This window comes from Sus scrofa, chromosome 13 (genome assembly GCF_054392235.1).
Source record: "Sus scrofa isolate SSC_HxYL_T2T_F1_AM1 chromosome 13, Sscrofa_HxYL_maternal_Yorkshire_Landrace_v2.0, whole genome shotgun sequence".
Classification (NCBI taxonomy): Eukaryota; Metazoa; Chordata; class Mammalia; order Artiodactyla; family Suidae; genus Sus; species Sus scrofa.
In genome coordinates this window covers 132522662-132539033 of record NC_139395.1, presented here as the reverse complement: position 1 = coordinate 132539033, position 16372 = coordinate 132522662, and the positions used below count along the sequence as shown (strand labels likewise).

The 16372-nt window shown below is 40.9% G+C and overlaps 1 protein-coding gene and 1 long non-coding RNA gene across 6 annotated transcripts in view; both read right to left on the bottom strand.

Moving 5' to 3' along the window:
- The window catches only part of USP13 (ubiquitin specific peptidase 13), a 126671-nt gene that overhangs the window by 6215 nt on the left and 104084 nt on the right, over positions 1-16372 (bottom strand). For 4 of the 5 annotated variants that reach the window (XM_013982225.3, XM_021071212.2, XM_084990377.1 and 1 more), the window contains one exon: positions 611-695. In XM_013982225.3, the coding sequence (XP_013837679.3) occupies positions 611-695 (85 nt within the window). Of the gene's footprint in view, positions 1-610; positions 696-16372 lie in introns of those variants that run through there. The other variant, XR_014824387.1, reaches the window with a different exon arrangement.
- Positions 7733-13035, bottom strand: LOC146397618 (uncharacterized). The gene is made up of 2 exons (XR_014824390.1): positions 12857-13035; positions 7733-12451 (listed from the first exon to the last, which is right to left on the bottom strand). It is a non-coding gene; the product is annotated as an uncharacterized LOC146397618 (long non-coding RNA).

Sequence of the window (16372 nt, the reverse complement as noted above, 5' to 3'; positions counted from 1 at the left end):
CAGGAAGAAGATTCTGAAAAGAGGAGCAGCCTTACACCCCACAACTGTCTCATTCCCAGCTGACCACACACCTAAAAGAAGCCAAGGCTGCAACAACAGAGCAAACCCTGGGTGTCAGGGTTGCCAGAGAGAACACAGGGTACCCAGTCCAATTTAAATACCACCTAGGCAACAAATACCTTTTTCATAAAAGAATGCTGCATGCAATAGTTGAGACATATTTATACTAAAAAGCTACTCTTTGTCTGAAATTCAAATGTAACTGGCCATCCTGGTTTTATTGCTTTGTTTCATTTTGTTGGCTAGATCTGGCAATCCTGTGGGAGTTCCAATTAGGGACACACATTCTACTGCAGGACACGTCTTTACCTTGGCAAGTCCCCTTGCTATGATGGGGAAGAGGGGCCTTAATACCAGCTCGGACACAGCTGCTGAGGTCAAGCTATTCAGCCTCCCTGACCCTCAGGGTCTTGATGTGTAAAATGGCTTTTCTCTACAAGACCACTGTGAGAACCAAATGAGATAACATATGAAACACCTGATGGAGTGCCTGGCGCATAATAGGTGCTCAATATAATAGAGATTGCATTTTATTCTCAAAAAGACTTACCTTCCTTCCTTTTTGATGTGGCAAACATAATGGCCACTCATTGTAGATGTTCCCATGTGACTGATGAACGCAAACAATTCATATGCTATGAAAGAGAAAACAACTCAGTTACAAGGCAGCATTTCTAGAAATCAATAGCACTTCTGATAAGTTAAAATCAGTAAGAATGTAGTCCAGCAACCATTTAGACTGAAGAATAAAGCCAATTTACTTACTATGCTGAGTACACATACCCAAAGTGACAACTTCAACCTGCAAATGCATAACAAAGCAGGACATAAACTATCAAAGTACAGCTGACAGGAAGTTCCTATCTGAAAAAGGATTAAAAATCCCACAGCCCAGTCTGCTGGCCAGCTCATGGGTCTAAAAGGGTAGCTCTAGCTCCACCACTTCTAAGCAGCATGAGGGTGAATGTGTTCCATCTTTCTGAGCCTGTTTCTTCACAGAACTGAAAAATCCACCCACTTCACAAGGTTGTATGAGACTTAAATGAGCAATTCAGATGAAAATACCATACAAATGTCAGGAGAGGAGGAAGACAGCAGATAGCTGTTATCATTTATAGAACAGGATAATGCTCAGAATATGCATCTCATGATTTCTGACTTGCTCACGATTATGAACTATATGGGACCAAAATTTTGGCTTCATGCCTTCTGAACAAGGAGATATACAGCTTCTGAGAGCATGAGATGGATGTTTATTCTCCAAAAAGTAACCCCTGCCATCCAACACAGAATGCTGTACCAAAGCCACGGTGAATGAATTTCACCTCATGCTCTGCCCACCAATTCCACAATCACACAACACCTACACAATACAAAGTGGGTTCCACATGGAGTTCCCTGGTGGGTTACTCTGGTGCACGTTCCATCCTTGGCCCAGGAACTTTCACAAGTGAGCCCAAAAAATTAAAAAATAAAGTGGGTTCCGCAGACTAATACCAGTCCAACTTCACAAAATGCTACAGACTAGAATGAGATAGGTACAGAAGCTGAGTGAGCATTTACAAACTTTTACAATAATTTGAGAGTAGTACTCATATCTGTTAGTCTAATAAGGGAAAAAAAACGTACGTGCTTATTCATTTTTCTAGGACTCAATTTTTGTCGTATTTTACAAGTGTGTTGGTTCTGGAAAGACCTTTTCCGTGGGTCCTCCCTTTCCCATCCTTTCTCTCTCTTGCAGTTCACCAAGGCTCATAGGCTTACTCAGCTGGAACAGCCTGTCCTCATCTTACCCTTCAGCATTCCACACACTGTGGACCACCTCCTGCTTCCTCAAACATCTGCCCCCAGGACTTGACTCTTTAGTCGTGCAGATGTCTTACTGGCTCCTCCTCTTCTTCTTGACCAGTTAAACGTTGGTGACCTGGGGCTCTGACCTTAGGCCTCTCTTTTCTCAATCTTCTCATATATACACATACACACACAGTCTCTCTCTCTCTCCCTTTTTCTCCCTCTCTCTCTCCTTCTCCCCATCTTTCCCTCCTTCCCCCTCTGGGTGCTCTCACCTAATTTCATGGTGTTAAATGGAATTAGTTTTTAAATTTCATTTCCAAAATGTTCATTGCTAATGTGTAGAACTACAATTGAATTTTGTATATTGATCTTGTTTTCTGCAATCTTGCTGAACTCATTTATTAGTTCTAATGGTTTTTAAAGTAGATTCCTTAGGATTTTGTATATACAAGACCATATCTTCTGCAAAGAGAAGTAGTTTTACTTCTTCCTTGCTTATCTGGATGCCCGGTATTTTTCTTACTTAGCTGCCACAGCTAAAACCCCTTACACAATGTTAAATACAAGTGGCAAGAGTGGACATCCTTGTCTTGTTCCTGCTCTTAGAGGAAATGCATTCAGTCCTTCATCATTATGCATGACGGGAACTGTGGATCTTTTGGTAGATGCCTTTTATCAAGTTGAGTGTTCTCTCCTCAGCCTTATCCATCTCAGTCAATGGTGATTCCTTCTGCCAGTAACTCAACAAAATCTTGACTCCCCTCTCCCACTCTTTACACACATCCAATCCATCAGCAAATCCTTCAAAAATATATCCGGCATTTTCTTCAAAAGTGGTAATACCACTTCTTACCGTCCACTAGTAACCCCTAATCTGAGTTACCATCATCTCTTGCCTGAATTATTATAATAGCCTCCCCTCCTAACTTGGCTCCCTGCTTCCTCCCTTAGCCCTACCGACCATCTCAGTATGGCTGCCAGCTCACTCTAAGTGGAGGTAAAATCTCACTCTTACAATGACCTATGAGGTCCTCCACCTCCTCTCACTCTCCCCCTCACTCCACTCCAGCTCCTCCAGCCTCCTGGCCACTGTTCATATACCAGCTATTCGTCTCATTGACAGAGAGGGCTTCAAGCCTCGACACCTACTATAACTTCTACCTGAAACTCTTTTTTCAGATGCCACATGACCCACCCCTCATTTCATCCAGGTCTCAGAGAGCCTTCCATATAAACAGCCACTCCTCCCTTCTTCCACCCCACCCTCACCCCAACCTTGCTTTCCTATTGCCCACAGACCTCACAACGACACCCTATCACATACTTATTTGTGCAGTTACTTATAGTCTGCCTCCTTTTATCCCAGGCTAGAATATAGCTCCATAAGGAAAAGAAGTTTGTCTGTTTTGTTCACTGGAATATTCAAGGCACAGCAAACAGGGTGCTTAGCACATAGTAGGCATCGATCCCTCCCTTCACTCCATGTCCTCACTTTTTTTTTTTAACTTTTCACATTGTATACATTTTTATAAATCACCTGTCAAAGTATAAAGTGGGGTATAAATTAGTCAAATAATTATTTCTAAAAGAAATGAATCAGAATAGACTGCCTTCTCCATCATTAATTTTTTGTTGCTATCATATCAACCGACAACGCCCCCCCCCAAAAAAAAAAAAAGCATTTGAAACAAACCAGGCAAAAATAGTTGTGAATGACAATCATTTTGCCTGGCACTTAGTGACAAAGGACCCTACCCTTGTCTGCCTTCCCTGCATCCCCTGTCACTAAGTACCCACCTCTACCCTAGTAAGCAAGAGAGAGAGGAGAACCTGAACTTTTTTCATGTGTCTTGACCCTGGATGGGTTTTTGTTGTTGTTGTTTTCTTTTGTTTTCTCTTTTTAGGGCTGCACCCACAGCATATGGAGGCTCCCAGGCTAGGGGTCCAATCAGAGCTGCAGCTGCCTATACCACAGCCACAGCAACGCCAGATCCAAGCCGTGTCTACAATCTACACCTCAGCTCACAGCAACGCCAGATCCTTAACCCACTGAGCAGGGCCAGGGATCGAACCTGGGTCCTCATGGATACTAGTCAGGTTTCTTACCACTGAGCCACAACAGGAACTCTCCTGGGTGGTTTTTAAAAATCTTTTGGAATAATTTTAAATCAAATTCCAAATATCCAATTTGAGAGACATGGTGCTGGTCTCCTACAAGACAGCTGCCCTCTTAGATTTTCCATGAAATGAAGACAGAATGTAATTCTCGAACCAAGGTTCCCCCCCCAAGGAACTGCCCCCCAAACAATGACTTAAATAATTGAACAGAGTATTTAATGATCACTTCCCACCATAACCTAGAGTTATTTCAATGAAACATTGCTCAGACACCAACACAGCCAACGTGTTGACAAAACAGACAGACATAGAGAAAGGAACAAATCCATACACTGCAATACACCCAAACATGTCATTAAGCCCCAACGTCATTTTCCCCCTCCTTGGTTAAAAGCAATTAATTCACGTGTATACTCAGAACCATAAAAATAAAGAAAAAAGATTAGCATAAATCTTAGTCCTATAATTAAAATTAACTGTGTTTATCAATAGAAGCAACCACTCCATGCATTATTCAAGGCCTCCTGCTAGGAGCAAACAGCAAAAGAGAGAATCTCAATTTTGCAAAAATTCAACAGATAAGAAATCTCAATTTATATTAGTTTCCGAAGAGAAAGTAAAGGTGAATAAACCAAACAGGGAAGCCACTGTGGTTCTTCTCCCAGTTTTCAGAGATCTCCCTCCAAACACAGCATCATCATACCCTCAAAAAATATAGTGACCCCTTTTTATGTAGGTGGAAAAGGCATTTCAAAGCAAGGTAAATTGTTTCAAAAATGTTGATTTGCTACAGAGAACCTTTCAAAATAACTGAAAGAACTGGACAAAACTGCCTAAACTGGAGGAGTTCCCACTGTGGCTTAGGTTAAGAACATGACACAGTCTCTGCGAGGATGCAGGTTCGATTCCTGGCCTCACTTAGTGGGTTAAGGATCCAGTGTTGCATGAGTTGTGGCATTGGTTGCAGATGTGGCTCAGATCCAGTGTTGCCATGGCTGTGGTGTAGGCCAGCAGCTGCAGCTCCAATTCAACCCACTAGTCTGGGAGCTTCCATATGCCAAGAGTGCAGCCATAAAAAGGAGGGGGGGACACTTTATGGTTAAAAAATGTTAACTATCAGCTGCGCTTTCAGCAAGTTATAATCTTTTTGCTAGTGGAGGGCTCAAAATATTGCAAGAATTACCAAAATGTGACACAGAAACTAAGTGAGCAAATGCTATTGGAAAAATGGCACCAAGAGTCTTATTGATGCATGGTCCCACAAGCCTTCAATTTGTTTAAAAAAAAAACATTATTTGTGAAGCACAACAAAGCACAGCACAAGAAAATGAGGTCTGCCTTGTGGATGTCGCCTGCTGTTCTGGTTCTGCAACAATCAAGCCATCAGCCATTGCAACAGCTGCCCCCCCCCCCCCGAAAGGTCTCTTGGAACAGCAATCTGCTTTTTTTTTTTTTTTTTTTTTGTCTTTTTGCCATTTCTTGGGCTGCTCCCGCAGCATATGGAAATTCCCAGGCTAGGGGTCGAATCAGAGCTGTAGCCACTGGCCTACACCAGAGCCACAGCAACGCAGGAACCAAGCTGTGTCTGCAACCTACACCACAGCTCATGGCAACGCTGGATCCTTAACCTACTGAGCAAAGCCAGGGATTGAACCCACAACCTCATGGTTCTTAGTCGGATTTGTTAACCACTGTGCCACGATGGGAACTCCCCAGCAATCTGCTTTTGATAGCAGACTGTAATTAAGTAATCCATCGTAACTTCCTGTATTTGCATTTAAAATCTTTTTTTGTCACTTTGGTTCAATCAATAAGTATTGTTTCACTGACCTAGGATCCTATTTGACCAAGTGGGTTTTTTTGTTTTTTGGTCTTTTTCTCTTTTTTAGGGCCACACCTGTGGCACATGGAGGTTCCCAGGCTAGGGGTCCAATCGGAGCTGTGGCTGCCAGCCTATGTCAAAGCCACAGCAACACAACCGAGCCATGTCTGCAACCTACACCACAGCTAACGCCAACACAGGATCCTTGACCCACTGAGCAAGGCCAAGAATCGAACCCACATCCTCTTGTATGCTAGTCAGGTTCGTCAACCACGAGCCATGACGGGAACTCCTTGACCAAGTGTTTTAAAACCTCTTGATATCTTTGACAAATGTCCCAAGTCAAATTCTAAAAGAAGTTCTTTTGACCTCTATCTGATTTGGGGTTGCTTCCAAGGGCCCCTGTAACATCCCAAAGAGACATTAAACTAATTATGTTTATTCAGTATGTTAAATTACATGGGAAACATTGTCAAGTGGTGATAAACCTTAAGTTACATTGTATGAGTAAATATCATTAATATAGATTTTTAGGAATTTCATACAACTTTTGGAATATCTATATTAATGATATTTACTCATACAACTTAAGGTTTATCACCACTTGACAATAAATCTTGTATGTCCTAGTATAATATTATCTGTTATAATTCTACTTATTATCTTAAAATGTTGTATGTCTTAGAAATAACAAAATTTCTTATCAATTGCATTGCAATCATATCTTTAACCATGCCATTGTTAAGTCTTTTGTCATTGGCAGTCTTTCACTCTGATGCTTTTATAAAATGAAGATCTTCAAGAAAATCCATTAAAAGGGCTTTTTGACAAATACAAGTTTCTGATGACTTTTAGATAAATACCACTGAACTGGGTAAGAAATTATAAAACTAATAGAAAACCTGATGGCTTCATCCTGATCAACAGGAATTAACTACATGGACCAGAATGAACTGATAAATATGATTTACAACTTTATGATTTTTCACCTGACATATTAGTGGCTTTTAATCTTTGTTATCCAGAAAACCTTTTCCCTTATGCTAACTATGACCTACAACACGTTGATAAAGTATACCTCCATAAACAAAGATGAAATATTTATCTTCTTCTACCTGATCACTCCAGAATTTGGCTTCTACCTGATCCCACCAGCTGGCTCCCCTGTGGATTTGATGGGGTCTTCGCAATCCAGGTTACAACTAGTTATACTAATCATTGTTTTAGTTTGTTCTGTTATTTCAAACTGTTTTATGTTTTGTGTCTCTCTGCTGTACTACAACCTTATTAGTGTTATTAGCTATATTACTTATATTCTATAAGATTGTTGTCTCTTCCATTATCTGATGTGCAACCGGGCCGCTGACAAAATTAATGGTGGCTGAACATCCAGAGGCAATTGATCACATATATAACTCTATATAGAACAACTGTAGTAGTGCAATTCTAGATATGGGAAGAAGCAATAAAGGGAAACATCTCGTGGATCATAATAAACTACTAAGACAAATGATCCAGAAAATTTTAGGTTATCAGCAGAGCCTAATTCAAAAACTGCACACTGAATAGCCTACCAACAAAATCCTTGTCTGATCTAGGAATGAGAATTCCTAGTGCTGTGGAACAAACTGCTTACAAAATACCTTCCAAACCCTAATCAAATTTCTGACCAAGAGGGGGCACTGTAGACAGGGAATGTTGCCACTCCAGTTCTACAAGGATCAAGCCATCAACCACTCCTTCTGTCCCTAGCACTGCCCCCACCACGGTGTAATCTTAGAGAATTCGGGATGAAGAAAAACGGGAAGCTTTTAGTGCTTTGGATGCTGGCCTTAGATAGATAGTTAAGATGCATAACTAAGAAATAATTGCAATGAGCCCAGACATGTGCATCTTCTCCCATATAGAAAAGTACTAAAATCATTAACTTGAGATGTCTTTTCTTTGTGATTAGCAGTAATTTTTTTGATGTTTGATACATGATTTTTTTTCCAGCAAAAAAACTCCAATATACCTTGGCTCCTTCTTTATGTCTTCAGAGTAGATCCTTAGAGCTATCTGAGAGGCTGTCTTCCAGGCTTATAGTCCTCAGTAAGGTCCCCAGGTAAAAACTTACCTTGAAACTTTTAGGCTGTGGTTTTTTCTTCTATCAACCCCGGTAACTTCAAGAGTTCCTGATCCTGATAGACACTAATTTTATATCTAACTCAGCAATCAAATTACCATTAAATATCCTCACTTTCCAGATGCTTTTGAACCAGTAATAACAACTAACTGCTTCCCTAATTAAGGAGTCAAAGAAAATCTGTAGTATATAGTCATTTCTATGTACCTGACAGTCATCATTTTACCTTTTTTGAAAAGTATAATTCAACAACACATAATGACCAAAAGCAACTCTAGATTCAGGAGTGCAGTTAATTTACAGTTGATAAACCATTATAGCACCTATATCCACTTGAAAAGCAGCAATATCTCATGAGGGCACAACACGTTAGTCAGCCTACAGAGTGCTCAGAACACCAAAACACCAAAAGACTCCTTAAAACTCCGGGAACTCAGGAGCTCCGCAGCCTTCTGGTGAGAAAGCCAAACTGAGTTTTCCAACTGAATCTTCCAAAAGTGAATAACCTGTTTCATTACCCATCTCTAACAACAGAAGGGAAAATCTCATCCCCAAATACCAAGATTTGACTCACAAACATGCTATATCTGCAAACAACCTCTACCCCCCAACAACTTTACTTCCCTCATCCCTGCTCTGAGAAAAGACCTGCATCATGTGTGGTGGGGGCATGGAGGGTGGATTTGGAGCTTTTAGAAAACTACTGAATTCCCAAAAAGAGAAAAAGGAGGATTTGGGTAAATCTATAACAGCTTAAAGCAGCTGATAACATGCATAGATCTTTAAAAGATGTACAAATTGCCTCCCCAACACTAGCCAGCTCAAAATTACCAATCCATCTGGACTTCTTTTTGTTATGCTGCCTAAAATGACAAATATTAAAGACTTTCCTCCAAGCAGAAGAGTTTTTGGTCACCTCCACTTCAGCGTAAATTAGCCGACTCTGCCGAATGGCTTCCTCTTAACTTCCAATCACACTACTGAAAAGAACAAGTACGGACGTGGGACGAGAATGAGAGCCCAGAGGTATTAGTGTGTGTGGCTTTCAATCCGACCACTGAGACTTAGGTTCCCTGGGCAAAACCCCTCCGCTCTCCAGATCCTGTGTGGGCTGCATTCCTGTGGAGCCCTGCATGTACCGAGCCCCACCATCATGTCAATGCAATGTCTCTCTGCTCCCCTGGCTGGAAAATCCTCAGCTGCAGCACAAGATGTCTGAACCGATACAGCCATGTGCCTGAAGGAGCCAGAGCAGGTTCTGAGTAATCACAGTCTAATCACATTTTAATTACATTGGCAATCAGTGAGTTCTTTTTAAAAAAAAAAAAAAGTGGATTCTCGTTAAGTGCAACACGGAAACAGAAATGATTTTGCAAATGGCAGAGACCTAGATAGATTAGATTGATGGCTTGATTTCCTACTTCTTAAAATTAAAAAAAAAAAATTTAAAAATCAACAGAAAGTGTCCTATCTTAAAACAGGTAGGACATGACAATAAAGAGAGTCTTCTGGAAAAGAAAACAGACTCCTGCCTCCATTCCAATTTTAAAAATCTGAAATAAGATGACTCAATAGGGAGCAAAGGAGAAAATGCAGTCTTTAAAATCAGCCAGACCCAGATTCCAAGGCAGTCCTCTCACAAGAAAGTCGGTAACCTTGCCAGTGACGACTTTCCTATCTAAATACTTAGTTGTAAGGAGTGAGGCAAAAGTGGTAGAAGAAACACCTGGCACTTAGCAGACATTCAATAAAAGACAGCTACTATTTCACCGAGTATTGATAGCACTAACCCTTTTAATCAAATTAGGTAACATTTAAAAGTTTCATCTAATGACATTACCTCCTCATTCAAAAAGATGGAAAATGGTTATTTTTAATTAACACATTCCTTAAGGGAAGAATTTGATACAAGTGCTTCTTTAATCTGTGTCTTTGTAACAGTTACTCTTTTTCCAACTCAAACACTTACCTTGTCACTATTTTCAGTATTAACTTGCTGTAGCAGTGACCGCTCTTCTCCTCAAAGAACAACCTAATCTTGCTGTTAAGGTGGTGCTTCTCGAATTAAAGCTGCGTTAGAACCTCCTGGAGAGCCTATTCAACCACAGATCGCTAAGCCCTCCCTCAGAGGTCCTAATTCAGTAGGTCTGGGTGAGGCCCAAAGAGTTGCAGCTCCAACAAGTTCTCAGGTGATGCTGATTCTGCAGGTCTAGACCCACACTAGTGTTCTGAAGGTTGATCCTTCCCTTCTCAACTCACACTTGACAGAGGAGGGTACCTGACAGACGCTCATGTTCCTAGAACCTCTGCTGAGAACCCCAGAACAATATACTTTCTGCTAGATTTTAACCTGGGGAGATACAGAAGTAGAAGACACTCGTAGCCATCTTGTGGCTATGATGGCAAGCCTGTCTGAGACTGGAACCAACCCCTCACCCCACCCCCGCCAGGAAGCAGAGACAAGAGACATACTCAGGTAAAAGGGTTTGAGTCTTGGAGTCAAGGACATGCCCAGAATCAAGTCTTCCTGGGACTTTTCGGCTTTTATGATATAAGACATCCCCCTTTTTGCTTAGAAAAGCTTGGCTCAGCAATCCTGCTACTTAAAAAAGAACCCTGAAAACTGAAGTTGTTGCTTTTACTCGGTCTGTTTTGGCTTCCTATTTTGCTACTAAATAGAAATTACCTTGGGAGTTTCCGTCATGGCTCAGAGGAAACAAACCCGACTGGGACCCACAAGGATGTGTGGGTTTGATCCCTGGTCTCCTTCAGTGGGTTAAGGATCCTGTGTTGCCATGAGCCATGTCATAGGTTGCAGACATGGCTTGGATCCTGCATTGCTGTGGCTGTGGTGTAGGCTGGCAGCTGCAACTCTAATTCGACTTCTAGCCTGGGAACTTCCACATGCTGCAGGTACAGCCCTAAAAAGAAAAAAGGAAAAAAAAAGAAATTACCTGAACTTTTAAATTGTCTTCATTACCCCCAAGTCAAATGTCTGAGTCAATTAACCAACCAAAATAAAGGTAAAAAACAATGTCTTGGGAATGTAAACAACGCACCTACATAGTACACATCTCCTGGGATGGAACCTATGAATTTAATGTAATTCTAATCAAATCCCTCCAGAATGGCCATTTACAAGATCAGGACCTTTCCAAAAATTCAGCAGGAACAACTTAGAAAATATAATGGGAAAAAAATGGTATTTATAAGTAACACAGAAAATTTAACTCTGAGAATTAACCAGAAAGGCACAGGACATTTATAAAGAAAACCATATAGCTTTTCAGGGGCAGGAGAAGAAGGAAATGAAGCAAAAGAAAAGGGTAACATGTTTCTGGCCAGAAAAACTCAGTACTGTAAAGCTACAAGGTATTCCAAAACTTGTGTATATAACACATGATATATTTTAAAGTCTCATACAAATCCATTAAAAGCGATCTAAAAACCTCAGTAAAAGTGGGAGATTGGGCCAAAGGAAATAAGGAAGTGATTAACACAAAAACAAGTCGGCAATGAAGATGTGAAAAGTACTGTTGGGAGGGACAGGGAATAGGAGCACATGGCAGTGCTGTGATTCTGGGGCTAAAGGGATCATCTGTATTAAAATCTCAAAAGTAGGATCCACATTGTCACTGCTATGGCTCCATTTGATCCCTGGCCCAGGAACTTCTGCATGCTGCCACTGTGGCCAAAAAAATAAAATAAAATCTCAAAAACATACAGTTTTGCATCTAAAACCTTCACTTCTACACTAATCCTAAAGAAATATTAAGGACTCAGGAATGTTCATTTTAACATTATTTTTAATAGAGAAAAGAATGGAGGAAGGGGATGAGGGGAGAAATGAAACATAAATGTTGACCAAGTTGAAAGAATTCTAACCAAATTATTACCTGGATAGAGATTGAAAGAGGCATTTGTTGCACTTCTCTGAACTGAATTTATCCTTTAAGAAATGTAGCATTTAAAAATCATTGCCATCACCTTCTGAATGTGCAAAGAACCCCATTATTTAAAACTCTTTCTGGAATCGTCTTTTATTTAAATACTAACTGGTTGGCCTAAAACTAGGTACATATATTATAGTACAACAGAATATTAATATATGTTCACTGACCTAGATTTACATAATGTACACCCACAGGGAAAGAGCAGGCTATAAAATAGCATGTAGAGCATGAAGTAGATAAGCAGTAAGAATACACTGTACAGCACAGGGAAATATAGCCAATATTTTGTAATAACTGTAAATGGAGTATAATCTATAAAAATACCAAATCACTATATTGTACACCTGAAACTAATATAGTATAAACCAACAATAGTTCAATTTTAAAAAAATAGCATGCATAGAATAGAATGCTATATATATACACACACCTTTGGATTCATTTTTACACATTTGCAAAGAAAGGTCTAAAGAATATACACAAAATATATAACAGTGGTTATGACTAGGTAGTAGGATTGTAATTTTTGTTTTCTTCTACTCATACATCCGTATTTTCTCAAGCTGCTAAAATTACTACCTGGAGTTCCCGTCGTGGCGCAGTGGTTAACGAATCCGACTAGGAACTATGAGGTTGCGGGTTCGGTCCCTGCCCTTGCTCAGTGGGTTAACGATCCGGCGTTGCCGTGAGCTGTGGTGTAGGTTGCAGACGCGGCTCGGATCCCGCGTTGCTGTGGCTTTGGCGTAGGCCGGTGGCTACAGCTCCGATTCAACCCCTAGCCTGGGAACCTCCATATGCCGCAAGAGCGGCCCAAGAAATAGCAAAAATACAAAAAAAAAATAAAAATAAAAAAAATAAAAAAAAATAAAAATGGAGATGAGGTAAAAAAAAACCTATTCTTTCTATGCCGCAGGAGCGGCCCAAGAAATAGCAACAACAACAACAACAAAAGACAAAAAAAAGACAAAAAGATAAAATTACTACCTATCCTTTTAATTATAAGAAATAACATAAATGATAATTTTTATAAACAGAAAAAGAGAAAAGTGACTAACATATGAATTCAGGTGCTAATGCAGCCAAGTACAAAAAAAAAATCACCTTTTCCCTTTCCTGTGATGTAAGCAAAAGAACACAACACCACACCGTCAATTCCTCCAGCTGGCGCTGAATGGAGGCAATAAAAAACCTAACCTGTGACCCTCACCACCTGGCACTCATTTAATTCTTCACTTAATCATTCACTTGCTGATCACCTCCCAAGAGCCAGCGCTAGAAAGGCTACTTAAAAAGCACTGGTCCTTCCAGAGTTCCCGATGTGGCACAGCAGAAATGAATCTGACTAGTATCCATGAGGATGCAGGTTTGATCCCTGGCCTTGCTCAATGGGTTAGAGATCTGGTGTTGCCATGAGCTGTGGTTGTAGGTCGCAGACGCAGCTTGGATCCCACATTGTTATGGCTGTGACATAGGCAGGCAGCTGTAGCTCCGATTCAACCCGTAGGCTGGAAACCTCCATATGCTGCAGGTGCAGCCCTAAAAAGCAAGACAACAGCAACAACAAAAACACTGGTTCTTCTATAAAATCAAAGGCAAAATGCATTTGGTGCATTAGGGTGGTTTATGCTTTTTTTCATAATTAACTTTTTTCACCTACTTCTCTAGATCTGGAATATCCTATCTGTGATTTCTCACAGTGCAGCACTGTCTCCATCCCCACCCTCACCCACAAGTGCCTGAACTTTGGGAGAGATGAGTAAGGCCATAGGGTTCGGCCCAGAGTGTCTTCAAATGGGTGCTTGAAAACATCACAGGACATCCTATTCAAGGATATAACTCAAAAAGGAGGACTATCTGCAGGTCACTCTGAGTTCAGTAAGCCCAAGTAGAGGATGTGGCTGTTCCACATCATTAATGACCATCTCTGAGAGAGGCTGGTCCCGCCAAGCTCCATCAGGAGACAGGAATCCCTAATGATCAAACTCTCCCTCCCTCTGAAGCCAAATAACTCAGCAGCTTTACAATGGCCCCATCTTGTGGTTTATTTCTTCAGCAAGAATTCACCATCCCTAAAGAAAAGTCCATTACTGAAAATCAAGGAAGCAGTGAACCGATGGACTTGTAACACACCATAAATCTTGCTCATGAATTATTAACTTGTCCATTACAGCTTTTAATATTTTAGGCAAGCCAGCAATTTCCACCAAGTAATACAAGACCCTTTAGGTGAACATGGAAGTCAGGAGAACTAAGGCTCATCCTTTTCTCACCTAGTCAGGATTAAAACAGTTGCAGTGAAGAAATTCATTTTTTTATTTTTATTTTTTATTTTTTGCTTTTTAGGACCACATCTGCAGCATATGGAAGTTCCCAGGCTAGGGGTCGAATCAGTGCTGCAGCTGCTGGCCTATACCACAGCAATGCAGGATCCAAGCTACAACTGCAACCTGTACCACAGTTCATGGCAACACCAGATCCTTAACCCACTGAGCAAAGCCAGGGATCAAACCCAAGTCTTCATGGATCCTAGTTAGGATCCTTCAGGATCCTACTGCTGAGTCACAAAGGGAACTCCTGAAATTCATATTTTATGTAGAAGTAAGTTTCCTTCCCACTCTCTGTCCCTAGAGCCAGATCACACATACATGTTAGGCCTGGTGAGACCATTAACAACTAGAGCTACAGCTACACAATTCTAGAAACAAACTAGGTTATGGTCCATTAATTAAACCCAATTATTATTTACCTGGTTCTCTCTATGCACTGGACACCACATGCCTTATAAAAGGAAAAAGGCCTCCGGGAGTTCCCATTGTGGCTCAGTGGTAACGAACCCAACTAGTATCCATGAGGACATGGGTTCAATCCCCAACCTCGCTCAGTGGGTTAAGGATCTGGCATTACTGTAAGCTCTAGTATAGGCCGGCAGCTGCAGCTCCGATTCAACCCCCAGCCTGGGAACTTCCACATGCCTCATGTATGGCCTTAAAAAGAAAATAAAGTGAAGCCTCTGTCCCCAGGAGTTCCCAGGCAGCTGGGAGACACAGGTATTTACATAACTAATTTTACTGCAAGATGAATGCCATGCCTCTAATAACAGAAGGACAAACGCTGCATTACAGCGGCTACAGGCACAGGCTCAAAGGCAGGCTGCCTGGTCCAAATCCCTGTTCTATTTTGCACTGGCTAAGTGACTCTGGCAACTTACTTTGCCTTCTTGACCTGTTCCTGAAGCAGCGAGATGATGATAGTATCTACCTCACAGGGTTACTGTGAAGAGTCAACGCGACACAAATGGAAGGAATGTTAATATTGGTATAATGACTACTGGCCTGGAAAGTAAGTGGGGTGGGTGGAAGCCTGATCATGACTAGAACCTGGGAAAATGGTCCAGAGAAATGGAAACTGTGGCCGAGTTTCTGAACAGAGGTGAGGATGTGAGTGTGCAGCAGTGGGAAAGAAGGGCAATTCACTAGGAAGGGCTGGCCTAAACAACGGCCTGGGAGTAGGGAGTAGGGAGAGGGGGTTCAAGGATGGCTGAGTAGGCTGCTGGTGCACCAGGCCTGTGAGCTGTAGGCATGCAGGTGCAGAGAAATCATACTAAGAGATGAGCAGGCTGAGATGTGACTGGAGGAGGTGATGGATGCCAGGCTATGATCCTGCAGGCAGGGACAGCCTGAGAAGCAGGGCATCACGATGATTAAGAACCCAGATTCCAAGTTTAAATATTGGCTCCACCTCTGAAGAGCTGCATGATCCCAGGAAGGTTACCTACTTTTTTTATGCCTCTGTTTTCTCACCTGTAAAATGGGTGTGATGAGGATTAAGTGAGTAGCTCTATATAAAGTGCTTAGAGCCATACTCAGCACAGAATGACACATATGTTTGTCGTCAGAAGGCACAACATGGGCCTCTGGCACCTCTTCCTGCCATCCTGACAGCCCTTCAGAAAATGATCAGGAGGAAGCATGGACAGTGACAGGGTCAAGGGTGTGAGACTGCTTTCAACTCTTCAAAAATACTCCCATGATGGAGTTCCTGGTGGCGCAGTGGGTTAAGGTTCCGGCATTGTCACTGCTATGACTCAGGTTTGAGCCCCAGCCCAGGAACTTCTGCATGCCATTGATGTGGCCATTATATATAGATATATGTTTCATATCTAGCTATATGTATATATAGATATATATTTCATATCTAGCTATATGTATATATAGATATATATTTCATATCTAGCTATATGTATATATAGATATATATTTCATATCTAGCTATATGTATATATAGATATATATTTCATATCTAGCTATATGTATATATAGATATATATTTCATATCTAGCTATATGTATATATAGATATATATTTCATATCTAGCTATATGTATATATAGATATATATTTCATATCTAGCTATATGTATATATAGATATATATTTCATATCTAGCTATATGTATATATAGATATATATTTCATATCTAGCTATATGTATATATAGATATAT